General features: G+C 39.7%; 2 protein-coding genes across 15 annotated transcripts in view; both read left to right on the forward strand.

Moving 5' to 3' along the window:
• The window catches only part of CAPRIN2 (caprin family member 2), a 33,800-nt gene extending 21,533 nt beyond the window's left edge, over positions 1–12,267 (forward strand). For 4 of the 14 annotated variants that reach the window (XM_087968551.1, XM_087968556.1, XM_087968559.1 and 1 more), the window contains 6 exons: positions 2,039–2,191; positions 3,027–3,210; positions 5,061–5,246; positions 5,746–5,849; positions 6,460–6,523; positions 8,658–9,538. In XM_087968551.1, the coding sequence (XP_087824677.1) occupies positions 2,039–2,191; positions 3,027–3,210; positions 5,061–5,246; positions 5,746–5,849; positions 6,460–6,523; positions 8,658–9,226 (1,260 nt within the window). In that variant the 3' untranslated portion in view covers positions 9,227–9,538. The other 10 variants (XR_015750159.1, XR_015750158.1, XM_087968562.1 and 7 more) reach the window with 10 other exon arrangements.
• A 2,655-nt stretch (positions 12,268–14,922) lies between these two features.
• IPO8 (importin 8) overlaps positions 14,923–20,449 on the forward strand; it is a 46,361-nt gene continuing 40,834 nt past the window's right edge. Inside the window, exon 1 of the mRNA XM_026695100.2 lies at positions 14,923–15,221. Within this exon, the coding sequence (XP_026550885.1) occupies positions 15,138–15,221 (84 nt within the window). The 5' untranslated portion in view covers positions 14,923–15,137. The remainder of the gene's footprint in view (positions 15,222–20,449) is intronic.

Below are 20,449 nucleotides of genomic sequence, written 5' to 3' on the forward strand. Positions count from 1 at the left end.
TGCAAGAAAACAACCAAGCTGAGAGACCACCAAGGACTCCTCATTTCAACCCTGAGCTACAAATATTCCCCTTTATTTATTAATAGAGGCGAAAAGCTAGTGATTATTATAGCAGAGTAAAGTGCAAGAACAGAATCTTTTGGGATTTCTTTCAACTTACCTCAGAGGAACCACAATTCTATCTTGGTTATATCTTGAAATGAGCCTTCTCTAGATATTACCTCCATCAATCTTTTAAGAAAGACTCATATTTAGTTTGGCCACTGAGCGCAACTTAACACCTTTAAAATGGTTTCTCCAGACTTTGGTTCCAAATTCTCAAGGACTTCAGAATTTCAACTTCCCATACAGGTAGTCCTCAACCTATGGCCACTATTGGGACCAACATTTCCATTACTAGGCAAGGTGGTTGTTAAGTGAGTTGCACCCAATTTTACTACCTGTTTTGCAACAGTCAAGTGAATCACACCGTCTTTAAGTGAATTCGGCTTTCCTCCATTGACTACTTGTCAGAAGCTGGCTGGGAAGGTTGCAGGTGATCACATGACCCCAGGGTGCTGCAACCATCATAACATGCTAGTTGCCAAGTGGCCAAATTTTGATCATGTGGCTGGGAGAATGCTGTGGTTGTAAATGCGGAGGACTAGTTGTAAGTCAGTTTTTTTCAGTTCTGTGGAAACTTCACTGAACAAATAGATGTAAGTTGAGGACTACTTGTGATCTTCGTGTAACATAACTCAAGAAGTTACTGAGCAGTTTATGTCATAAAAGACCATAGTCATTCTGCTTAAAAAACAATATATTTAAGAATATGAATTGAGTAAAAAAATATATTCTTTTTTGCTCTTTTTACTTTTACATATCTTTGTTTCAGAGAATCCTTCCAAATATTTATAATAATGTAAGTTATTAAAGATAAATATAAGTGTTGGCTTGCAGAAACTGCTGATGTTTGATCATTTAGAGCAGGGGTCCCCAACCACCGGGTCCCGGACCGGTACCGGTCCGTGGATCACTTTGTACCAGGCCGCAAAGAAATAAAAATAAAAATGGCTGCTTTCTTCGCCTTCGGTGAATGCTGCTGGGATCAGGGATCAAGAACACAAAGGAGAGAAGGAGAGGGAGGAAGCAACCAAAGCCTGTCCTGCTTCGGTTTCCTCCCGCCTCATTCCTCTCTCAGTCGCTCTCTCGCTCCTCCACCAGCCCAGGAAGAAACAGGGTGGCTTCCTGTCGGCGCAGCTCCTCCAAAGCGCCCGTTCACCCCCACACAGCCGCCCGCGGTTCAATCCAGTGCTCCGTTCTGCCTGCCTGCCTTCGTTTCTGGTTGTTTTGGAGCAGCTTTGGCTGAGAATAATAACTATTCGCCTCTTTTTCTCAGCCGAAGCTGTTCCGAAACAACCAGAAACGAAGGCAGGCAGGCAGAACGGAGCACTGGATTGAACCACGGGCGGCTGTGTGGGGGTGAACGGGCGCTCGGAGGAGCTGCGCCGACAGGAAGCCACCCTGCCGGCTTCTTTGAAGCAGTTTCTTCCTGGGCTGGTGGAGGAGCGAGAGAGTGACTGAGAGAGGAACGAGGCAGACACCTGAGGGATGAGGCTGAGGGAGGCAGGGCCTCTCAGCCGTCCTGCAGGGACTTGTCCTGAGCCGCGGAGACAGCTACAGGCCGCCACCGCCCAGCGCTCAGTTTTGAAGGCGCTCCTCAGCCAGACGCAGTTCCTGAATCTGCAGCTGAAACCCTCCGTTTTAAATGTCCCAATAGAAGAGAATATCTGTCGCTCAGGGTTGCAATGAGGAGGCATTGCGCTCCCTGAACTTGGTGGTTTGCTGGCAGACGTTTTATTACCCGACTAGGTAACAAGATGTTACCTAGTCAGGTAATGAAACGTCTGCAAGCAAACCACCAAACTTGACTCTCCCCCGGGTCCTTGAAAAAGTGTTTCTGCGTGAAACTGGTCCCTGGTACAAAAAGGTTGGGGACCACTGATTTAGAGTTTAACAACTTTAGTTGTTTGTTGCCACTGTGCTTCTTCTCTTCAAGGTTCCTACTCCACTTTCAAGTGAATCACAGACTCCACTGACACCCTCAAGAACTACCGTGTCCCCAGTACATCAAGGGAACGTTTTTCAATCTCCTCCATCAAGTAGTAGTGCTGTTAATGTAAAAGCACCTCCTTTTCAGGCTATGCAGACTGTAAGTACAATATAATTAGATGTTAGACAACATGACAAAATATTGGCCATTTTTTTTTTTGGCAGCTCTTTTACAAAGAACAGATGGTCTTTATATAAGATAAGACAACAAAATCACATTTTGTTGAATAGACATTTCAGATAATCTTCGCTTAACAACCATTCAAAGTTATGATGGGCACCTTTCAAAAGGTACTTTTGACCTGGTTCCAGAGTTCTGATGACTGTGCGTGCATGCACACACACACACACACACACACACACTGCAGTCATGTGATCATGTTTTGGTTATTTAGCAACTGGCTTGCATTTATTGCTATTTGCAGCATCTTGCAGTCATATGACTGATTTTTGGCATTTTTTTGCAGTTTCAATTATTACTTCCAATTTCTGGCCAAAACCGCCAATTGATTCATTTAATGACTGTCAGAAAAAATGTAAAATCAGCCACAGTTGTGTGGTAACCTGCTTAATGACTGCCACAATGTACAACCATCATTCTGGGCTCAATTACTATCATAACTGAGCTCAGTTATGGTTAGGAACTACCTGTAATCTATTTTTCACAATGTTTCATTTTAGAAGTTAGAACAGTAGTAAGTTAGAAATCCCAGCGTATATCTGTAGATGAAATTAAACATTGAAAATAAAAAGTGTGCAAGCTAGACATGAGACTTCCTGGAAGTTATAGAATATCTTTTTCATTTCTCCATGGCAAATTATTAACATTTCAGTTTCCCCTTTGAATTATATCTGTCTGCTTTGGAGCACTAAAAGCTGCTGCTTGGGTTTATATGAGGCCAACATAGTTAATAACCATGTGTCTTTTTTTGTAGGTGTTCAAAGTGAATGCACCTTTGCCACCTCGTAGAGAGCAGGATGCAAAAGAGAATTCTCTGCACCCCACAGGATACAGTCAGAATTTTTCAACAGCAAGCACACAGACGCCACCCCCATGTAAATTGCCATCCACTCAAAATGCGGAACAAACTACTTTTTCACAAGAGACTCTTTCAAATGGTAAGAATCTCAGTGTAAATCAGTAATTGAACTGATAATGCAAGATATGACCATGATTCTAAACTCATTTTGAACATTCCATAATATTTAACACACATTACTTTAAAAATGACAGAAAAACTTAAGTGTTCATATTTGGTTTTTTAGTCCTGTTAGAAAACCTTTCATTCATGGAGTCATCTTTTGAGAAGGTAGTGCAATCTGATGTGACCAGAACGGCCACTGAAAATTGGAAGCATTTCTATTACAAAACTTTAATTGTTTTCATTTGATTTGACTTCTTGAAGGAGGTTTATTTCTCAGCTGAATCATCCAACCTGGCCAAACTCTTCTGTCCTCCCTTATGTCCTCCAATCTCCACCTACATCTAAAAAGCTAGAAAATGTTCAGCTTCCTCCTCCTCCTCCTTCCCTGTAATCTCACTTATACTTCCCGTGGGAGTATAATTGGAGACATGTTGGAGCTTTTACTGCATAACAGTTTTCAATAACCTACCATGGCATCTTCTTTTTATCATTTCTACATTTCACACCCACACTCCATGCTCTGATTTTATTTGTGGTAGACCATGCGTTCCAATGAAAGATTTTGATTGTGCCTACTATGATTATATGGGCAAGGAGAGAGAGTAATAACTTGGTTGCAAAGCTATAAAAGTGTCCATTTTCTCCATTCCATTCGAGTCAAGATCAAGGGAAGTACTAATACCACTCTATAAATCCTTAGTAAGACCACACCTAGAGTACTGCATCCAGTTTTGGTCACCACATTATAAAAAAGATGTTGACACTCTAGATAAAGTACAGAGAAGAGCAACTAGGATGATGAGGGGACTGGAAGCTAAAATATACAACGAATGGTTGCAGGAACTGGGCTTGGCTAGTTTAGTAAAGAGAAGGACCAGGGGAGACATGATAGCGGTCTTCCAATATTTGAGGGGCTGCCACAGGGAGGAAGGGGTCAAGCTATTTTCTAAAACGCCTGTAGGCCAGACAAGGAATAATGGATGGAAACTGAACAAGGAGATATTTAACCTGGAAACAAGGAGAAACTTTCTGACAGTGAGAACAATCAACCAATGGAACAGCTTGCCCTCGGAAGTTGTGGGAGCGCCATCACTTGAGACTTTCAAGAGATTGGACTGCCATTTGTCAGAAATGGTGTAGGGTCTCCTGGTTGTGCGGGGGGTTGGACTAGATGACCTGCAAAGTCCCTTCCAACTCTGATTATCTGTATCTGTATCTGTATCAGTTCAAAACTTATAGTAGAATGTTCTCTTTTGAGAGGTAAATGTTCTGGACAGCTTTTGCATGATTCCAAATTATTTTTAGGTGCAGGTGATGTCTTCGTGGGAGCTAGGCAAAGGAAATGCCCACTTCTGAGATGTTGCTTTTGAGTACCTTGGTACTCTTCTCTACTGTTGGGAAAACGGAATGCTGAATTAGTTCCTTTGTCATTAGTAACAAATAGAGAGTGAATCATACCCATTTTGATGAGATGAATGGCAGAAAAACTTAAATGGCCAAGCTTGCTTTCTTAATGTCTTATTTTAATACATTGGTTTCTTTTTGTAACAAGAAGTGTTGGGTACATATCATTGTCTGTCTTAATACTGCTATGCCTCCAGACTGGCTAGTTTATGTTAAGTCCCAACTATTCAATCAAGTTTTAAATTCAACAAATTCATTTATGTTTAAACAACTATTAACAGTAGGTGATATTCCTGTGTGTTACAAGCAGAGTGCAAATAACTCTGAATAATAAAGGTTGAGGAAAAAGGTCAGGGATCACATCCTTTTCCTTTGCAGTAGCTTACAGGAGTATGTAAGATGTGTACTTCTCATCTTAAGCAGGTACTTGCCAGGCTGAGGTAGCTGTTCCTGTCAGCAATGGTACCCTCACTTTTTATGCAGCACAGACAGCCACTTTTCCTAGACCATCGCAGCCTTTTATCGGAAGCCGTGGATCTATCAGAGGTTCTCTCAGGGGTGTAAGATCGATGACTAATTCTTATCGCTCTCCTGGTGGATATAAAGGTAGGTTCCAGTTCTATGAAAATGCTGGTGTATCTTTTGATGTAGACCTATTTGTAGTCCCGTTCAGAAATGAATCCTGAAAGAATGATCATTAATTGTAGTTGAGATTCCATGGACTTACACCGTAGAATGTGCAATACAATTCTTATTGGACCAAGAACAATACTACTCCGAATAGCATGTCAAGGGCACATTGCAGAAAGGGGCATGATATACATACTTGAATTAGATTATATATAAATATTGTTTCAGCCTGTCACTTCCTCTTAGGCAAGAAATTGGGTCTGTTCTTTTGAATGACACAAGGTGTAGAGTATTGCAGTTCTCTAATAACAGGGGTCTGCAACCTTCTGGCTGAGGAATTCTGGGAGTTGAAATCCACAAGTCTTAAAAGTTGCCAAGGTTGGAGACCCCAGCTCTAATACACCAGTGGAGAAAGGCACATTTTTAGTATTTTAATGGAAATAAGTGTTTTACACCAAATTATGTTTTATTCCAGCAGGTTTTGAAGCTTACAGAGGATCGCCTTCAATCCCTAACGGAACCTATAGCCAATTACAGCTTCCTGGCAGAGATTACTCTACAGTGCAGTATTCTCAGAGGGTAATGATTTGACGAGCTTTGTTGCAGACCAGAAATGCTTTACTATAATTTGGCATCCTATATTCTGTGCAAAAGTCAAAATCAAGCATTAACTCGACATAAGGGATGATGCTTCATAAAACAGCATGCTATGACTAATCATTTAGTATGGCTAATATTAAGTGCTACCTAGAGCAAATAAATGGAGTATAAATAAATAATGGTAAAATATATCATAGTTCACACCTGGTTTGTATATCATATCCTATTGATGAATTTTAATTTGAGCTTTATATTTCTGAAATTTGTTCACATTGCCTATTTGACATCATACAGTTTTTCTTATAAATAATATATTTGAAAATAACCTCATCAATTAAGTATGCTGGAAAATCAGAAAAAGAATCGGCTGTAGTTGTAAAATTTACAGGCATATGATGTATCCTAATTAAACTAGTGCTAATTAAGGATATTGGACTGCAGATACTTGCCTGGTAGCAACAAACTTGATGCAGGAGATAGCACAGTTCCCTCCCATTCTACTATCCCACCAATTATGACATGGAAAATTCAAATGACGGTAAGAATGATGTTGCCCTTTACTAAATTTAGGCAAATGTTTATTTTCTAGGAAATGAATTACCAACCAAACTATAAGCGAGGAGGTATTAATAGTGGTCGAACTAATTCAAGAGGTACGTTTACTTTTAACATGATTTAAAATGTAAGACTCTTAAGCCACACTGCAGTGCTCAGGTTGCATTCCACTATGATTAATCATCCCAGCACACTATGGATTACGTGTATTGTTGTCTAAACAATCTAGTACAGACTCCATGTTCTTAGGCACTTTTATCTGATATATGCCTGGAAAGGAATCTGAGGCGCTTCTGAAGGACCCATTCAGTGCTGTTAAAAATATACAGTAATTGCATACTTAGGTACTAATTTTGAACAGTTAATGGGAATTTAAAACTTTTGCAAAGGTTCTTTTCATTAGAGTAGGGAGGAAAATGTCCATCCCCACCTTTCCTCAACAGGGATGACTGATGTTCTTAACTTTTTCTGCTCTTCTCTTCCTCTGAACCACTTCTGTCCAGATTGACATCTACATTTTGGTCTATGCCTGGAACAAATTGAGTCATTTTATTCAATGTTTGAATGCAAGCATTTAAAAAGTATCCATTTGGATTCAGACAATCTGAAATCAGATATTCCAGGCACAGAACATTTCGCCCATCTGTATTGGAGACTAAAAAACAGTCATTTTTTTCAGGCTATTGAAGAAAACATTTAATTCCAGTTTAACCATATCAACTTTATATAAAATATAAAATCCTTAAAGCTTCTATGTTTTAGGTTACAGGCAAGAAAACAGACAGGAAGAAAACTGCTCAGCAGGTAGAGCTCGAGGTAGAACACGTGGTAAAAAATACTTCAGAAGAAGGGAATTGAGAAAAACTGAGAAAAATGAGAAAGAAGCAGAGTCTGAAAACAATGTTGTAGTTGCCAAAGTGCACCAATTCAGTTAGTGCTGATTAACAATATAGTTGACAGATTGGTAACTTGGTTTTCTACACTAAATAAAAACACATTTTTAAAGATGCGTCTTTTCTTGGAAGTAAGAGCAATGCATCCTTATAAAATATATTTCCTATTGTATAATACAATATTTAAGCAGCTATGGTTAGTTGAGTGAGTAAGCAGCCACTATACATTCATGATAAAATATAAATACATGTAACATTGCAATTCTATCTATGGGTTTTTAGGCTTTCTGTTATGTATATCAATGGGTTGTAGTAATTTGGAGTAAACAGTTCAGTTTCTGTTTTTATCGTCAGAAGTTGTGAGAATCTTTAATTTGAAGAGCATCATATAACATGAAATAGTTCTGGAAATAAAATTTAATAACTTATAATATCTTAGCTGTCTCCAACCTGGTATCCTCCAAGTATGTTTTGGATGATAACTTTCAGAATTCCCCGAACATTTACAGGGCAACAGTTTGGGGAAAATAATATAGTTTTGATAACTATACAAACAGTTTTAATGGCAAATTTATATTTCTCCATGTGGTATTAAAGATACTGCAGATGTATTTAAGTCTCTGGTGTCTAGGATAGATTTAAATTATTTCAATGCTGAACCCATTGCAGAAGCATGTTCAATGCATATATCACCTCAGCTTTTAGAATAAAGGTTGAAAAACCTGTTTAAACATGCTGGATTGGAGCATGGCTTGTTTTTAATGAAATAATACTATTCTGAGACCCTGGATCTGCAAGGGGCTAATAAGTAAAGTAACAAGAGGCAATCAAAGGTGGCTAATTTTATCATTTAAATGGCAAAGGAAGACTTCCTAAAATCTCAACAAATATTGGAGCAGAGAAGCATGGTTAAAATTGGAAGTCAGGGAAAGTAAAACAACCTAGTAAACTGTAGGATATTCTCAAGTCATGGTTATACTTGTTAATTAACTGTTGAAGCCAGAGGTAACACAGTGTTATGTCTCTCAGCCTTAAAAAAACATACATTGTTCATATTGAAACCATATGTCTCCTTTTCACAATTTGAAGAACACAAATTTGTAAAAACTAGGGACGAACCAGTAACTGGCACTTGTCTAGATCAGCCTTCTCATACATGATGCCATCCATATTATGACTAGTTAATATGGGGAATTGTAGTTCCAACAGAATTGGAGATGCTCAGCTGGGGAAGGTTAATCTACTCTATAAATCTTGGCAAACTGAACTTTGAAGACTTCTAAAACCAGATTTCTTAATGGTTATGCTAGAACTAACAATTGCTCATGATCTCCAACAGCAGGATGGAACGATTCTTCTCAGGTGAGCAGTCCAGAGCGTGACAATGAGATGTTTAACACTGGGGAGACTGGGCAGGGTGATTCCCGCAGCATCACTCCTGTTGATATACCTGTGACAAGCCAAGCAGCCACCCTACTACCTGTTCACGTCTACCCCCTCCCACAGCAGATGAGAGTTGCCTTTTCTGCTGCTAGAACTTCTAACTTGGCTCCTGGAACTTTAGATCAACCCATCGTATTTGACCTCTTGTTAAACAATCTTGGCGAAACCTTTGATATACAACTTGGTAGGTTCAATTGTCCTGTTAATGGTACTTATGTATTCATATTCCATATGTTGAAGCTAGCTGTGAATGTACCATTATATGTGAACCTCATGAAAAATGAAGAGGTTTTAGTCTCTGCGTATGCCAATGATGGTGCTCCAGATCATGAGACTGCAAGCAACCATGCAGTCCTCCAGCTCTTTCAAGGAGACCAGATTTGGCTACGCCTTCATAGAGGAGCTATTTACGGAAGTAGTTGGAAATATTCTACCTTCTCAGGATATCTCCTGTATCAAGACTGAACATTAAGCTGCTCCAACTGTTTGGTGAAGGAAGGTGAAAACTGGTGGGCTAGTTTCACATTGCATACTGAACACTTAAACACGCCATTGTAAAGTGGGAAAATGGTGATCTTGCAATGAGTTGGAGTTGGATCAGCACTGATGTGGCACTTTATCAGTTGTGATATAGCCTTGATAGTAAAGCTCTGAATGTTATGTTTGCACTTACTCTTGAACTGTAATTTATCAGCTTACTATGCTACTCAAATTTGCCTCAAGTTTAGGCTATTCGCAACGCCTTGTGCCTAAATAAAACAAATTAATATGCCTTAGTATCAATGTCTGTGCTACTGTGATAATTTTGGGTCATATTAACTTTCTGGAGGGCTGTGAAGGCTTGGCTTATTCATCCGGGCGTTATGCTAGGATAGAAGCGAATAAATACAAGTGTGAATTTAGAGTCGGTGGGATAGTGCTGTGATTGAATTATATGGTGGTGGTGTGAGGTTTAATTGACCAGATTTCATTCTGTTTTTAATTGAACGTTATTTTGAGTTGCCAAGGTTTATCACATCAGATAGATGGCCACATACGTTTATAAATAAATAAAATAAGATTCCACTGGAAAAAGAAAACAGATCCACACTCAAGTTAGGAAGTATGTATGTTCCTTGCATGTGAAAAGTTGCAGATTTAATCCCCAAAGATCTAGTAGGAGGAAAAAATAGCAGATGATGGAGTTAGCTGGAGAATGACTACTAAAAATTAGATGGATCATCCCTCAATCTGTAACGCAACATCATTTTTATTTTTAAATGTTGAAAGCAAGTGGAATATTGAGACTAAGATTCATTTCCTATTTATGTAATTAGGTAGAAAATTTGAGTTCTCAACACAGCAGGAACACCTCTTGATTCCCAGGATTGGGAAACTAGCACCCTATATAGAAAACATCAGCTGCAAGCATCATCGTTTCTAAAACTGCTTCTGGCCTTGTATTTACCTGGCAATAGTTCAGTGCATAAGAGCTATACTTTACTGCCTTGGGGGAAAAAAGGTAAGTTAAGGTGGTAGCAGTGGGAGAAACCACCATATAAACCACCATATGGGCACTGACTGTCCATACTAACCATGGTGTGAGACCATAAGATGTTTCTCAAGTTCTAAGTGTCCAAAAAAGTTGGAAATCTTGAGTTTATTATAGTCTTTGTCTGTTCTAGTTTTGATGCCAGTGCTGCAGCAGAAAAAATAACCTACAGGTAACTAAATAAATGGGGAGATGGTAAACCTTTACACAAGCAGGAATGTTACATTTAATTTTATTAAACCATTAGTTCTGTTGGTCACTTTGCTTCAGATTTTACACCTTTGTTATAAAACTCTGTGTTGTTGGAAATGAGTGGCTGTGTCACTCAAGGTGTTTGTTAGGGACTGTTGCCCTTGGACATCTGAAGACTAAAGGCTTCAAGACCTGCACTATAGCCTCACCGTGGAACCACTCTGGAGATAATCACAATTGAGGACTTTATTTGAAACTACTTGAAGAGCAGATTGGAAGAATACCCGTAAGCAGAGATGGTAAATTCTCCTCTGCGTTCTCCAACTTTTCTCTACAACTTGGGTTCTGTTCTATTTTACATTCCTGGTATTGGTGTATAAGAACAACTACTAATCATCTAGAAAGTGCCTCTCTCTCTCTCTCTCTCTTTTTTAAAGTTCACATTTAATTTGACTCAGCATTTTATAAATTCTAAAAGGCCCTCCTATTTTTCCAAATGACAATTATGTTAGCTAGATTATTTGTAAAGCTTCCATCACAAGCTCTAGCCTTTTCTCTCTCTTCATCAAAGGATTCAGTTGGCCTATGTCCTGAAGGCACCTCCAGATCTTTTTGTGAATGTGTGCGGTATTGAAAAGCTTGCAAACATCTCAATATGGTGAGGTAATAAAACATTTTAAACTTGCTTTGTGTGTTACCCTTTTTTAACAAAATGAACAGGTTAATGAAAAAGCTATATTTGAATAAAAAGAAACATCTGAAATTGCCTATTTACTATGCAGTTTTTTTAAACGGGTTTTTTTTTCGTACAGTAACTTTTCTTGCAAACAGTTTTCTGTTATTAGCAATCCTATTGATAAAATCTTGTGGATTATTTCATTTGCAACTAGCAAATCCACAAAAGTTATTCCTGAATTATAGTTGTATGGAAATGTATCTGGCCCCTTTTGGATGTTCTGAATGTTTGCTTTCCTTTGCAATTGAATGTGATCAGGGCTTCATGTGGATCCATCTGATAAACAGAAAGTGAATTAAGAAATTTAAAAGTTAAGTACTTGTTTTATGTACTGTTTAAAGTCATTCAATCTGCAGCCCGTCACTGAAAATGTAGTTGTCTTCCTTTAACTTGTTGCATCACATTTAGCTGCGATAATGTTTTAAACAAATGGCCTCCTGTAATTGGAGATCAACCTCCTATATTGCTGTGTGGGAATATTGGCCAATTCCTCCATGGTGTACTGTTTTAATTCGGTAGAATTTTAGGATTTTCTAGTGGAACTGTTGCAATTCAATGGCATTTAGGCCTGGAACTTTGATTTAGCAACTCAAGAACACTGAGTTTTTTTTTTCTTTATCCATTCTCTTGCAGATTTGCTTGTATGTTTGGGATCGTTCTGTTGCTGCATGACCCACTTCACCTCAACTTTAGCTGTCAGAAAGATGGCCTGATACTGTTCTGAGGGATTATTAAAAGTAGAATTCATGCTTTATTCAATATACCAAGTCGTCCAGAGGTTAAAGCAGCAAAGTATCTCCAAACTATGACAGTACCCATTTCTGTGTTTGATAATCAATATGAGGTTCTTATTGTAGAATGCAGTGTTTGGCTTCCACCAGTCCTAACTGAATCTGCGTGACTTGAAAAGTTCCACCTTTGATTTATTTGCCCATAGAACCTTTCACCAGGAGTCTGGAGATTCATCCAGCTGTTTGGCAAAATTTAAATATTTATGACTTCTTCAGGGGCAGGATTCAAATTTTGTAACCGGTTCTGTGGGCATGGCTTAGGACGTGGCTTGGTGGTCAGGTTATTAGCTGGGTGTGGCCAACTCAACATCACTCACATCGAGGCACGCATCTCCTCGCTTGGCCTTGTGACTGTGGGGATGCTGCAACAGTCGTGTGAAAAACGGTCATAGGTCACTTTTTTCAGTGCCATTGTAACTTTGAATGATCACTCCACACAAGCAAAGTACCAGCAAAGGAGGGGAAAAAAACTCCAGAGACGTTCCTGAGACAGGAAGTCTAGTCCTGCCAAGAATGTAATAAGAGTTAACGGAGAGGCAGTTCCTGTAAGCAACACCAGAATGTTTCCTTCCTGCCTTCCTTACGGGATTAGGCCAGTAATTGCTTCTAACAACTGGTTCTCCAAACTACTTAGCATGTTAACCGGCGAATAGGTGCAAACCAGTAGAATCCCACCCCTGGGCTTTCTCACTACTCTGTTTTATACAGTGCTTTTCTAATGGTACTGTCAAAATTTGCCCAGATCCTTGGATGACATTCTAGGGTTCTTTGTGACTTCCTAGCCAGTTCTATCATATATTCTTAAAAGTGACGAGCCACTTTTTTGTTGTTGAAGATTTACAATTATCTCAATTGATTTTATTTATAAGATTGTCTCTGGTGAAGCTTCAGAGGACTAGAATGGTTTTGTAGCCTTTTCTGGCAAATGGGTATTGTCGATGTTTTACAGATGCCTTCAGAAATTTCTTCTGAGGTGAGAGAGATGTGCCTTAGAATTTCTGTGGTGTGAACATCAGTGATGTGGAACCCTGATCATTAGCCATAATTATGCCCTTTAATTAATGTCATGATTTTCTCATACTGTTACACATTGGTTGATTTGTTTATGAAATAAAGAAAACAAGCACGAAACTTTGATGTTCTTTGTTCATTTAGATTATATATCAGTAGGATCTGTAGCTCTGATACAAGCTAAACTGAGTCAAACTTGATCCAAGCTAAAAAGATTGAAAACATCCAAAGGGCCAAATACATTTTAACTGAATGATGTGTGCATATGTTGAGCATAAAGAGGCTTCCTGAGATCTCTATAGCAGGGGTGTCAACCTCGATTTCATTGGGGTTGTGTTTGATCTCGGGGCAGGAGTGGGCGTGGCCAGGGTGGGCATGGCCAGCATGATGTCACTCGTGTTGGGCGCCTGTGATGGCCCAAGCACTCTGCCAGCGAAAATGGGTTCCCGAGCTCCATTTTCAGCTGCGATGGCCTCCTGCAACTGCCTGTCAGCGAAAATGGAGCTCAGGAGGGCCACACACAGAAATGAAGTGGAATTCCATTAAGCAAACTTATAAAACCTTCTCCATCAAAAAACAAACATCTAATTGTCATTCATTGGAATAAAATTGGAATATTCACATTCTTTAAACCAGGGCTCACCAACTTTTTGGACCTCAGGGACCACCAAACTCATAATTTTAAATCCCACGGACCACTAACCTGTTCTGTGGGTGTGGCCTAATTTGTGGGTGTGGCTTGGTGGTCATGTGACTGGCTGGGCATGGCTTGTATGTAAATTATAAATATTTATATAAATATTGAATTTTTTTATAAAAAGCAACTTTTATCCAAAATCAGGCAAAGCAGGCAGGCAGATTGAGTTGCTCACAGAATCATTCAGTGATCTATCTACCTGCCATCAGCTAGCTCAGTCTGTCACATAAAATTTGCTTGCCCGTGAGTCTGCACTGAATAATAGAACCTTCAGTCCTAAGGGAGGTTTGGCTGTGCGTAAAAGCAGAGCCGAAGATCTAAAGACTAGCTTGAAAGCAAGAAATCCAACCATTTTCTGCTTCCTAGCTAATCTAAATCTCCAGGCACAGCAGAACAGCTGATGGTCAGAAAAATAGCAATTTAGCAGGAGTGAGTAGGCAGGGAGGGTTCCCACAGACCGTGTGGGCAGCACAGCCTTGTGTTTTTCCGCAGCCTGGATTAATTGCATTGGGGGTGTGTATGCTCTGGGGGTTGAATTTCTCTGCGGGCCACCAAAATTTTCTCACGGCCCACTAGTGGGCTGCAGACCACCGGTTGGTGACTACTGCTTTAAACAGCTAGTGGGAGAAATTCCCAGGCAGGCTGATTTAGTTACTATAAGAGGGTTCCGTAAGCAGTTTTTCTCCAGAAGCAGTTTTTGTCCCCCACCCCATTTTTCTAATCTGATAAAAAATATACAGGTAGTCCTTGATTTATGACTACAATTGAGCCCCAAATTTCTGTTAAGTGAGACATTAAGTTTTGCCCCATTTTATGACCTTTCTTGCCACAGTTATGTGAATCACCGCAGCTGGTAGCTGAGTTAAGTGAATCTGGCTTCCCCCACTGATTTTGCTTGTCAAAAGGTTGCAAAAGGTGATCATATGACCTTGGGACACAGTGACCGTCGTAAGCATGGGTCAGGTTGCCAGGTATCTGAATTTTGATCACAAGATCATGGGGATGCTACAAAGGTAAGTGTGATAAAACGGTCCTAAGTCCCTTTTTTCAGTGCCTTTGTAACTGAACGGTCAATAAATGAAGTGTTGTAAGTCGATAATTATAGGAAAAGACGAGACAAGAGAAAGCCTGAGCCTCCGGTTTCCCTGCAGGGAACTACGATTTCCGCAGCGACCAGTCCCCGCACCGGGCGACCAATTTCTTTCCGTACAGCAACATGGCGCCCGACTTACGGGCGCCGCGAGAACGGCGAACTGGAGGGGGTGGGTGGGCGCGCTGAAGCCGCAAAGTTTCGTCTTCGCGACAGTTCGGCTGTCGTAAACCGGTGAATGGCTCCTGTGTAGCCAAAGTGGGGGAAGGAGGGGGCAGGCGAGCTTGTGCGGCGGCCGCTGTCCTTCCAGTTGAGGCGCTGAGAGATCATGGATCCCAACCGAATTATCCAGGCGCTCAAAGGCACCATCGACCCCAAGCTGCGCCTCGCGGCCGAGAATGAGCTCAACCAGGTAAGTCCGCGATGGGCTTGGGCCTCGGCCGGGGCGGGGGAAGGGGCTCCCTTCGCTCCGGAGGGTCTCTGACGAGGTCCGCCGCCCCTTTTCCGCCCGGCAGCCTCGTCCCCTTCCGACGGAGCGCCTGTCATTGCTGCTTGCAGACGCCTCGGAGGAGAAAGCTCGCTTTATTTCCCGAGCTTACCGAACTACAGCCCGTAGGTTAGCCCGGGCGGTTGTGTGAATCCGACTTAATTTAGGGTTCCGTGTTTCAGGCGCATCCAGAAGGTACACAATCTCCCTGCCGCTTTCAGGATAGACAACGTTGTACAAAAGGACCGGGAAACAACTAAAAGCTGAAGAAACGAAGGCACCAGATGAGAAAAAAAGAAGAAACTATGCAGTAGCTAAACCTGATTCACCCCCGATTTCTCTCTGCTGCCTACCTTGCCTTTTGTTCTTTAAACTTCTTATCTTTCCCATTTTCAGGATTGTATCTGCTCCCATCTACCACAGCTTTCCTCCCCCCCCCCACTTAATATATTTAATCGGCAATTCAATCAGGATTCATCTTTCTATAACCACCTCATACCAGTCATGAGTTCCTGTATTCATTTCTCATTTATTTGGTGCCCATTTATGTATAATTTACTCATTTTGCCAGATATACTTCTTCTTCCTGTTCCCACTGTATTTCCGTTATATTCAGGGTTTGTTTCTCTTGACTACCCAACTCTCACTTTTGTATAAGAAAATGGGTAGAAACAAACTGCTTTGGTTTTTTTTTAAAAAAACATTCCTCACAGCAGATTACATAGGATGGATTGTCTTTCTGCCACCATTTAAGCCTCCTAAAATTTCTCAAGCCATTCCCGCCCTGCTTAAACATTCTGCCGAGGTACACAATTGCATGTATTTACTCTAACTTATTGCTGTTTATGTTGCAGTCATTCATTCTCTCTGTTTTCTCAAACCTGTCAACCAGCAACATGCAATCTGTGATATGTTGTAAGTCATTCGTGTTCTTAGCAAACATCTTGGTATGGTCTGTTTACAAAAGGATACAGGTATCTCTGACATCTTGATCTATCATCATCATCATCATTCTAGCTATTGTCTATCCATGGTGGGACGAAGGCCTCTTCCAGATGTTTCCAACCAATACGGTCTTGAGCTTTCCTTTGTCAGTTGGGCCCATGGTATTTGCTGATGTCATCACTCCATCTTGTTTTAGATCTCTTTTGTGGATGCTTTTTATCAACTGGAATCCATTCTATGACTGCCTTAGTCCACTTGCTTCTTGCTATGTGACCAGCCCATTTCCACTTCAATTCTTTTACTCTTTTGAGGACATCGTATATTTCCCTTTGTTCTTTAATCCATGTGCAGGATTTCTACCTTTTCTTGTGGTGCCAAGCATGTATTTTCCTATGGCTCTTTGCACCATTTGTAGATTTTGTATTGATTGTGAAATTAGTGTCCATGTTTCGCTGCCACATGTTAGAACAGGCAGCACACTATCTTGAGCTATAAAAACATTAAACAACCAAGGCGACATCATCCTTGTCTTTGTTCTCTGCTTAGAGCTGAACCATCCACCAATCATTTCATTTATTATCAGGAATTGCTTTATTTACATCATACATTGCCATTATTACGTTCAACAATCAATCTTCATCTCCATATTCATGCAAAACATTCCATAATTCAGATCTATTTATCTTATCAATAAATTATTTCCCTCACATTCATATATTATCTGGTGATAAGCAAAAACCTGACCTGACATAAAGCCAAACTGTATTTCCCAAATTTTGTTCATTGATATTTCTTGGAGCCTTCAATTAGAACTTTGCAACTATTATTATATTATGTTATTTCCAGGTATACTTAGCAAACTAATTCTCTGCTACTTTTGCATTTATTCTTGTTACCTATGTATTTATACTCTATAAGGGAACTTTAACATCATCCTTTCTGTTGTCAAATATATACCCTGTTTCTCCAACAATACGGCCTCCCCCAATAGGAAGTCCCAGCATGTTTTATAGGCATGAAATGAAATTAAGCCCCTCCCCCCAAATTAAGGCCTATATTAAAACATGCAAAATGGGGGGGAATGGTGGGGCGGCTTGCCGTTAGGAAGTACTTTTGTTGCACACCCGGATATGGTGCTGCCTGCGTTGACCCTGATACAAAGTGCCCCACCAACGCCGAGGTCAACATCCAAGCCGTCGCCACCCGCCCTAAGATGCAAGGGGGGGAATTAAGTCACCCCCGAAAAGACGGCCTAGCCGTTTTTTCGGGGCTCAAAAAAAAAATAAGACCCGGCCTTATTATATGAGAAACACGGTAGCTGCCTCACATGCACAGCAAATATCACATAGCTGTTTCATAAGCTGGACATACCCATAGTTTAATATTTCACCTGTTAATTTATCCAGCCTTACAATGATTCAACTTTGTCATAGCATTATAACTTCCTTCTCATATTTTTTTTCTGGGACACAAATATTTATGTTTTTTGATTCAGTTGTACTCTTTGACATAGGGGTCCCCAATCCCTGGGCCGCAGACTGTCAACGGTCTACAGCCCACTAAGAACTGGTTGTGCAAGTGAGCGAAATCCCATCCATGCATGCGCAAGATCCAGGCAGCATGAGAAACCACACCCCATGGATCATGGCAAAATTGCCCTCCACGGAATTGGTCCCTGGTGCCCAAAAAGTTGACATATTTGTATAATTTCCAGCCAGTTCTGAAGTATAACGTACAACTATCACCCATCTATCGATTCCTCCTTTCATATGTAGTCATAACAATCTGGATAACAGCGAAGATGCAATATAAAAATAGGTTTTTCATATTAAACCTGAACCTTCATTTTTACCACTTTTCTTATCTAAAATCCTTACAGTTGAACTTTAGATACTGAAGCTTCTCAGCTTTGTGCATTTAAACATTGATAGTTTTGGTTTTCTTCTGTCTTTCTTTCTGGTTGCACTTTGAAAACAGGGATGTATTTATCCTAAAATCCTGAATATGTCCTGAATATTTAATGCTGTAGAAGCATTAAATTAATATAAAGGTGTAATAGATATCTTCATGGACTGAATGTGTCCTTAATATGTTACAGCTCCAATTATTTAATTTTATCAATTAAATAATGAAATGTATTGTTTTAAACCCAAGTTTTTTAAAGTTTGGCCTCTTATTAAAATTGCAGTAGCATCTTTTCCATGTTGTGGTATATGTAGTTGCACACAGCCTATTATGTTTATTAAAATTGCAGTAGCATCTTTTCCATGTTGTGGTATATGTAGTTGCACACAGCCTATTATGTGGCATATAATATTTACACTTCTACGCTAACCTTGTCTTAGATCAAAACGTCAGGCCTTGGTTGATCCTTGAATGACTTCAGTGCTGTAGATTAGACTGGAATTTGTTTTAACCCTTAAAAAAGATAGTGGCCAATCACTTTTCTATTGTTGTCATAAAAATTGTAAGGACACTGACATGTTCATGCAGTCAGCAGGAGTCAAGGTTGACCCAAAGAAAACTTTAGTTCGTAGTCTGTATGGGGTGCTGTCCAGGAAAACTTAGTGCTGATGTATTGACACTTCTTTTAGGTTTCCATTATGTGTAATTTCATTTTGTAAAGCAACTTGCATGATGGCAGCCTGAAGAATTAATTGAACTGAGCCTCTCCAAGAAATGCCAGTCTCATTGTCTTCTGGGAAAACAAGGGCCTTGGTTAGACAATATGGTATTCTAAACACAATTTGCTAAGCACATTGCTTCAAAAGATAGTTAGATTATAATAAAATAAGGTGAATGAGATAGTAAAATGTCCTCTACCATAAAATTGGTCTTCTGTCCCATAGGAATAAATTAAACCTAAAATTGAAATAGTAGAAAACTTACATTCAATCTCCGTATTGAATTTTAAGCTAAAAAAACTTAGTTGACATAGTTGTTTATACTGTAGATATAGAAACTTACAGATAGTAAATAATGTACTCTATTAGTGCTATAAATTATAGATCAAATTAACATATGAATGCTAACATCCAAATTTTGAATGTGGCACTCTTCCATGTATAAGATTGTAGTGCAGGTGTCAGGATTCCGGCAGTTACTCCAATTAAATCATGAGCCTCAAGCCACACTCCCAAAACTTCTTTTGTTTTATTAGAAGTTGTATACATATACATATTATATACATGTTTTATAGTTGTCAGAGGAATGTTTCCAATAAATTCTTTGTCACACCGTAGTTTTTCTTGCCTATATTTCAGTACTTGTACCTGATTTATCTGTGCCATCTATTTGTTACATTCTTTCAAAAGTATATCATAATGAAATAGAAAATAAAGAAGAAAAAATAAAACTGGGTGGCCTTTTTGATGAGAGACCTAGTAACATTTGAATTTGCAACTGATTGGAAGGCAGGAGACCCCTAAAACATAGGATATTTTAATATTCCACAGTTCTACATTTTAATAGACTACATTTGTTTTCATTTAGAAAAAGCTAGCTTAGTTTGTATCTGCAAAACACTCATGGACTGATTTTTGTAATGTTAGAAAGTATATTTTGCTGAACAGTGGCAATCCATAATTTTTGTTTGATGTTTTTGAGCCAAGATCTCCTCCAGGGGCTTAGGATCTTAATACATGGTCAGCACAGAGTTTCATGTTAACCATTACATATGCATAATTACATGCTATCTAAAGTAAATCAATGAAGACACACACACTTTTAAATCCGTAGCAGTTTTAAGTTTATGACTCCCTCTTCCCCTCTCTATGGTTACATGCATTCCAAAAGTGGCTTCTTGTGACTATCAGAGCAGAACTTTCAAAGGGGGACTTTGCAAAATGCATTTGGCTCAGTGGAGTTTTGTTTTTTTTCCTATGGCTTCCTAGATTATCTGCACCTGGTTGTAGAAAGCACATCTGGTAGGCCAGCCGACAAAGTGAAGCGGCTCTGCATGGAGCTCTGAGACATCTGTGTCCAACTTTGCAGAAGAACTGTTCCCAACCCCATCCTTAAAAATGAGACAAAATTGGATCGGAAATGGGGGAGTCAGTGGGAATTTTAAGGGTGGGAATTGTAATAGTTTGCTTTTCTGGTAGCCTCCCTCTTTTGCTCCTTTCTTTATTAATGAACCAGCATACCAGCCATGTGCCTCACCCATTAAACCATTCTGCTGCTGAATTTGGCATTACCTTGCAATGTGT

Source organism: Notechis scutatus, chromosome 6, assembly GCF_049901735.1.
Source record: "Notechis scutatus isolate UNSWTSFEM ecotype Mainland chromosome 6, rNotScu1.2, whole genome shotgun sequence".
Lineage (NCBI taxonomy): Eukaryota > Metazoa > Chordata > Lepidosauria > Squamata > Elapidae > Notechis > Notechis scutatus.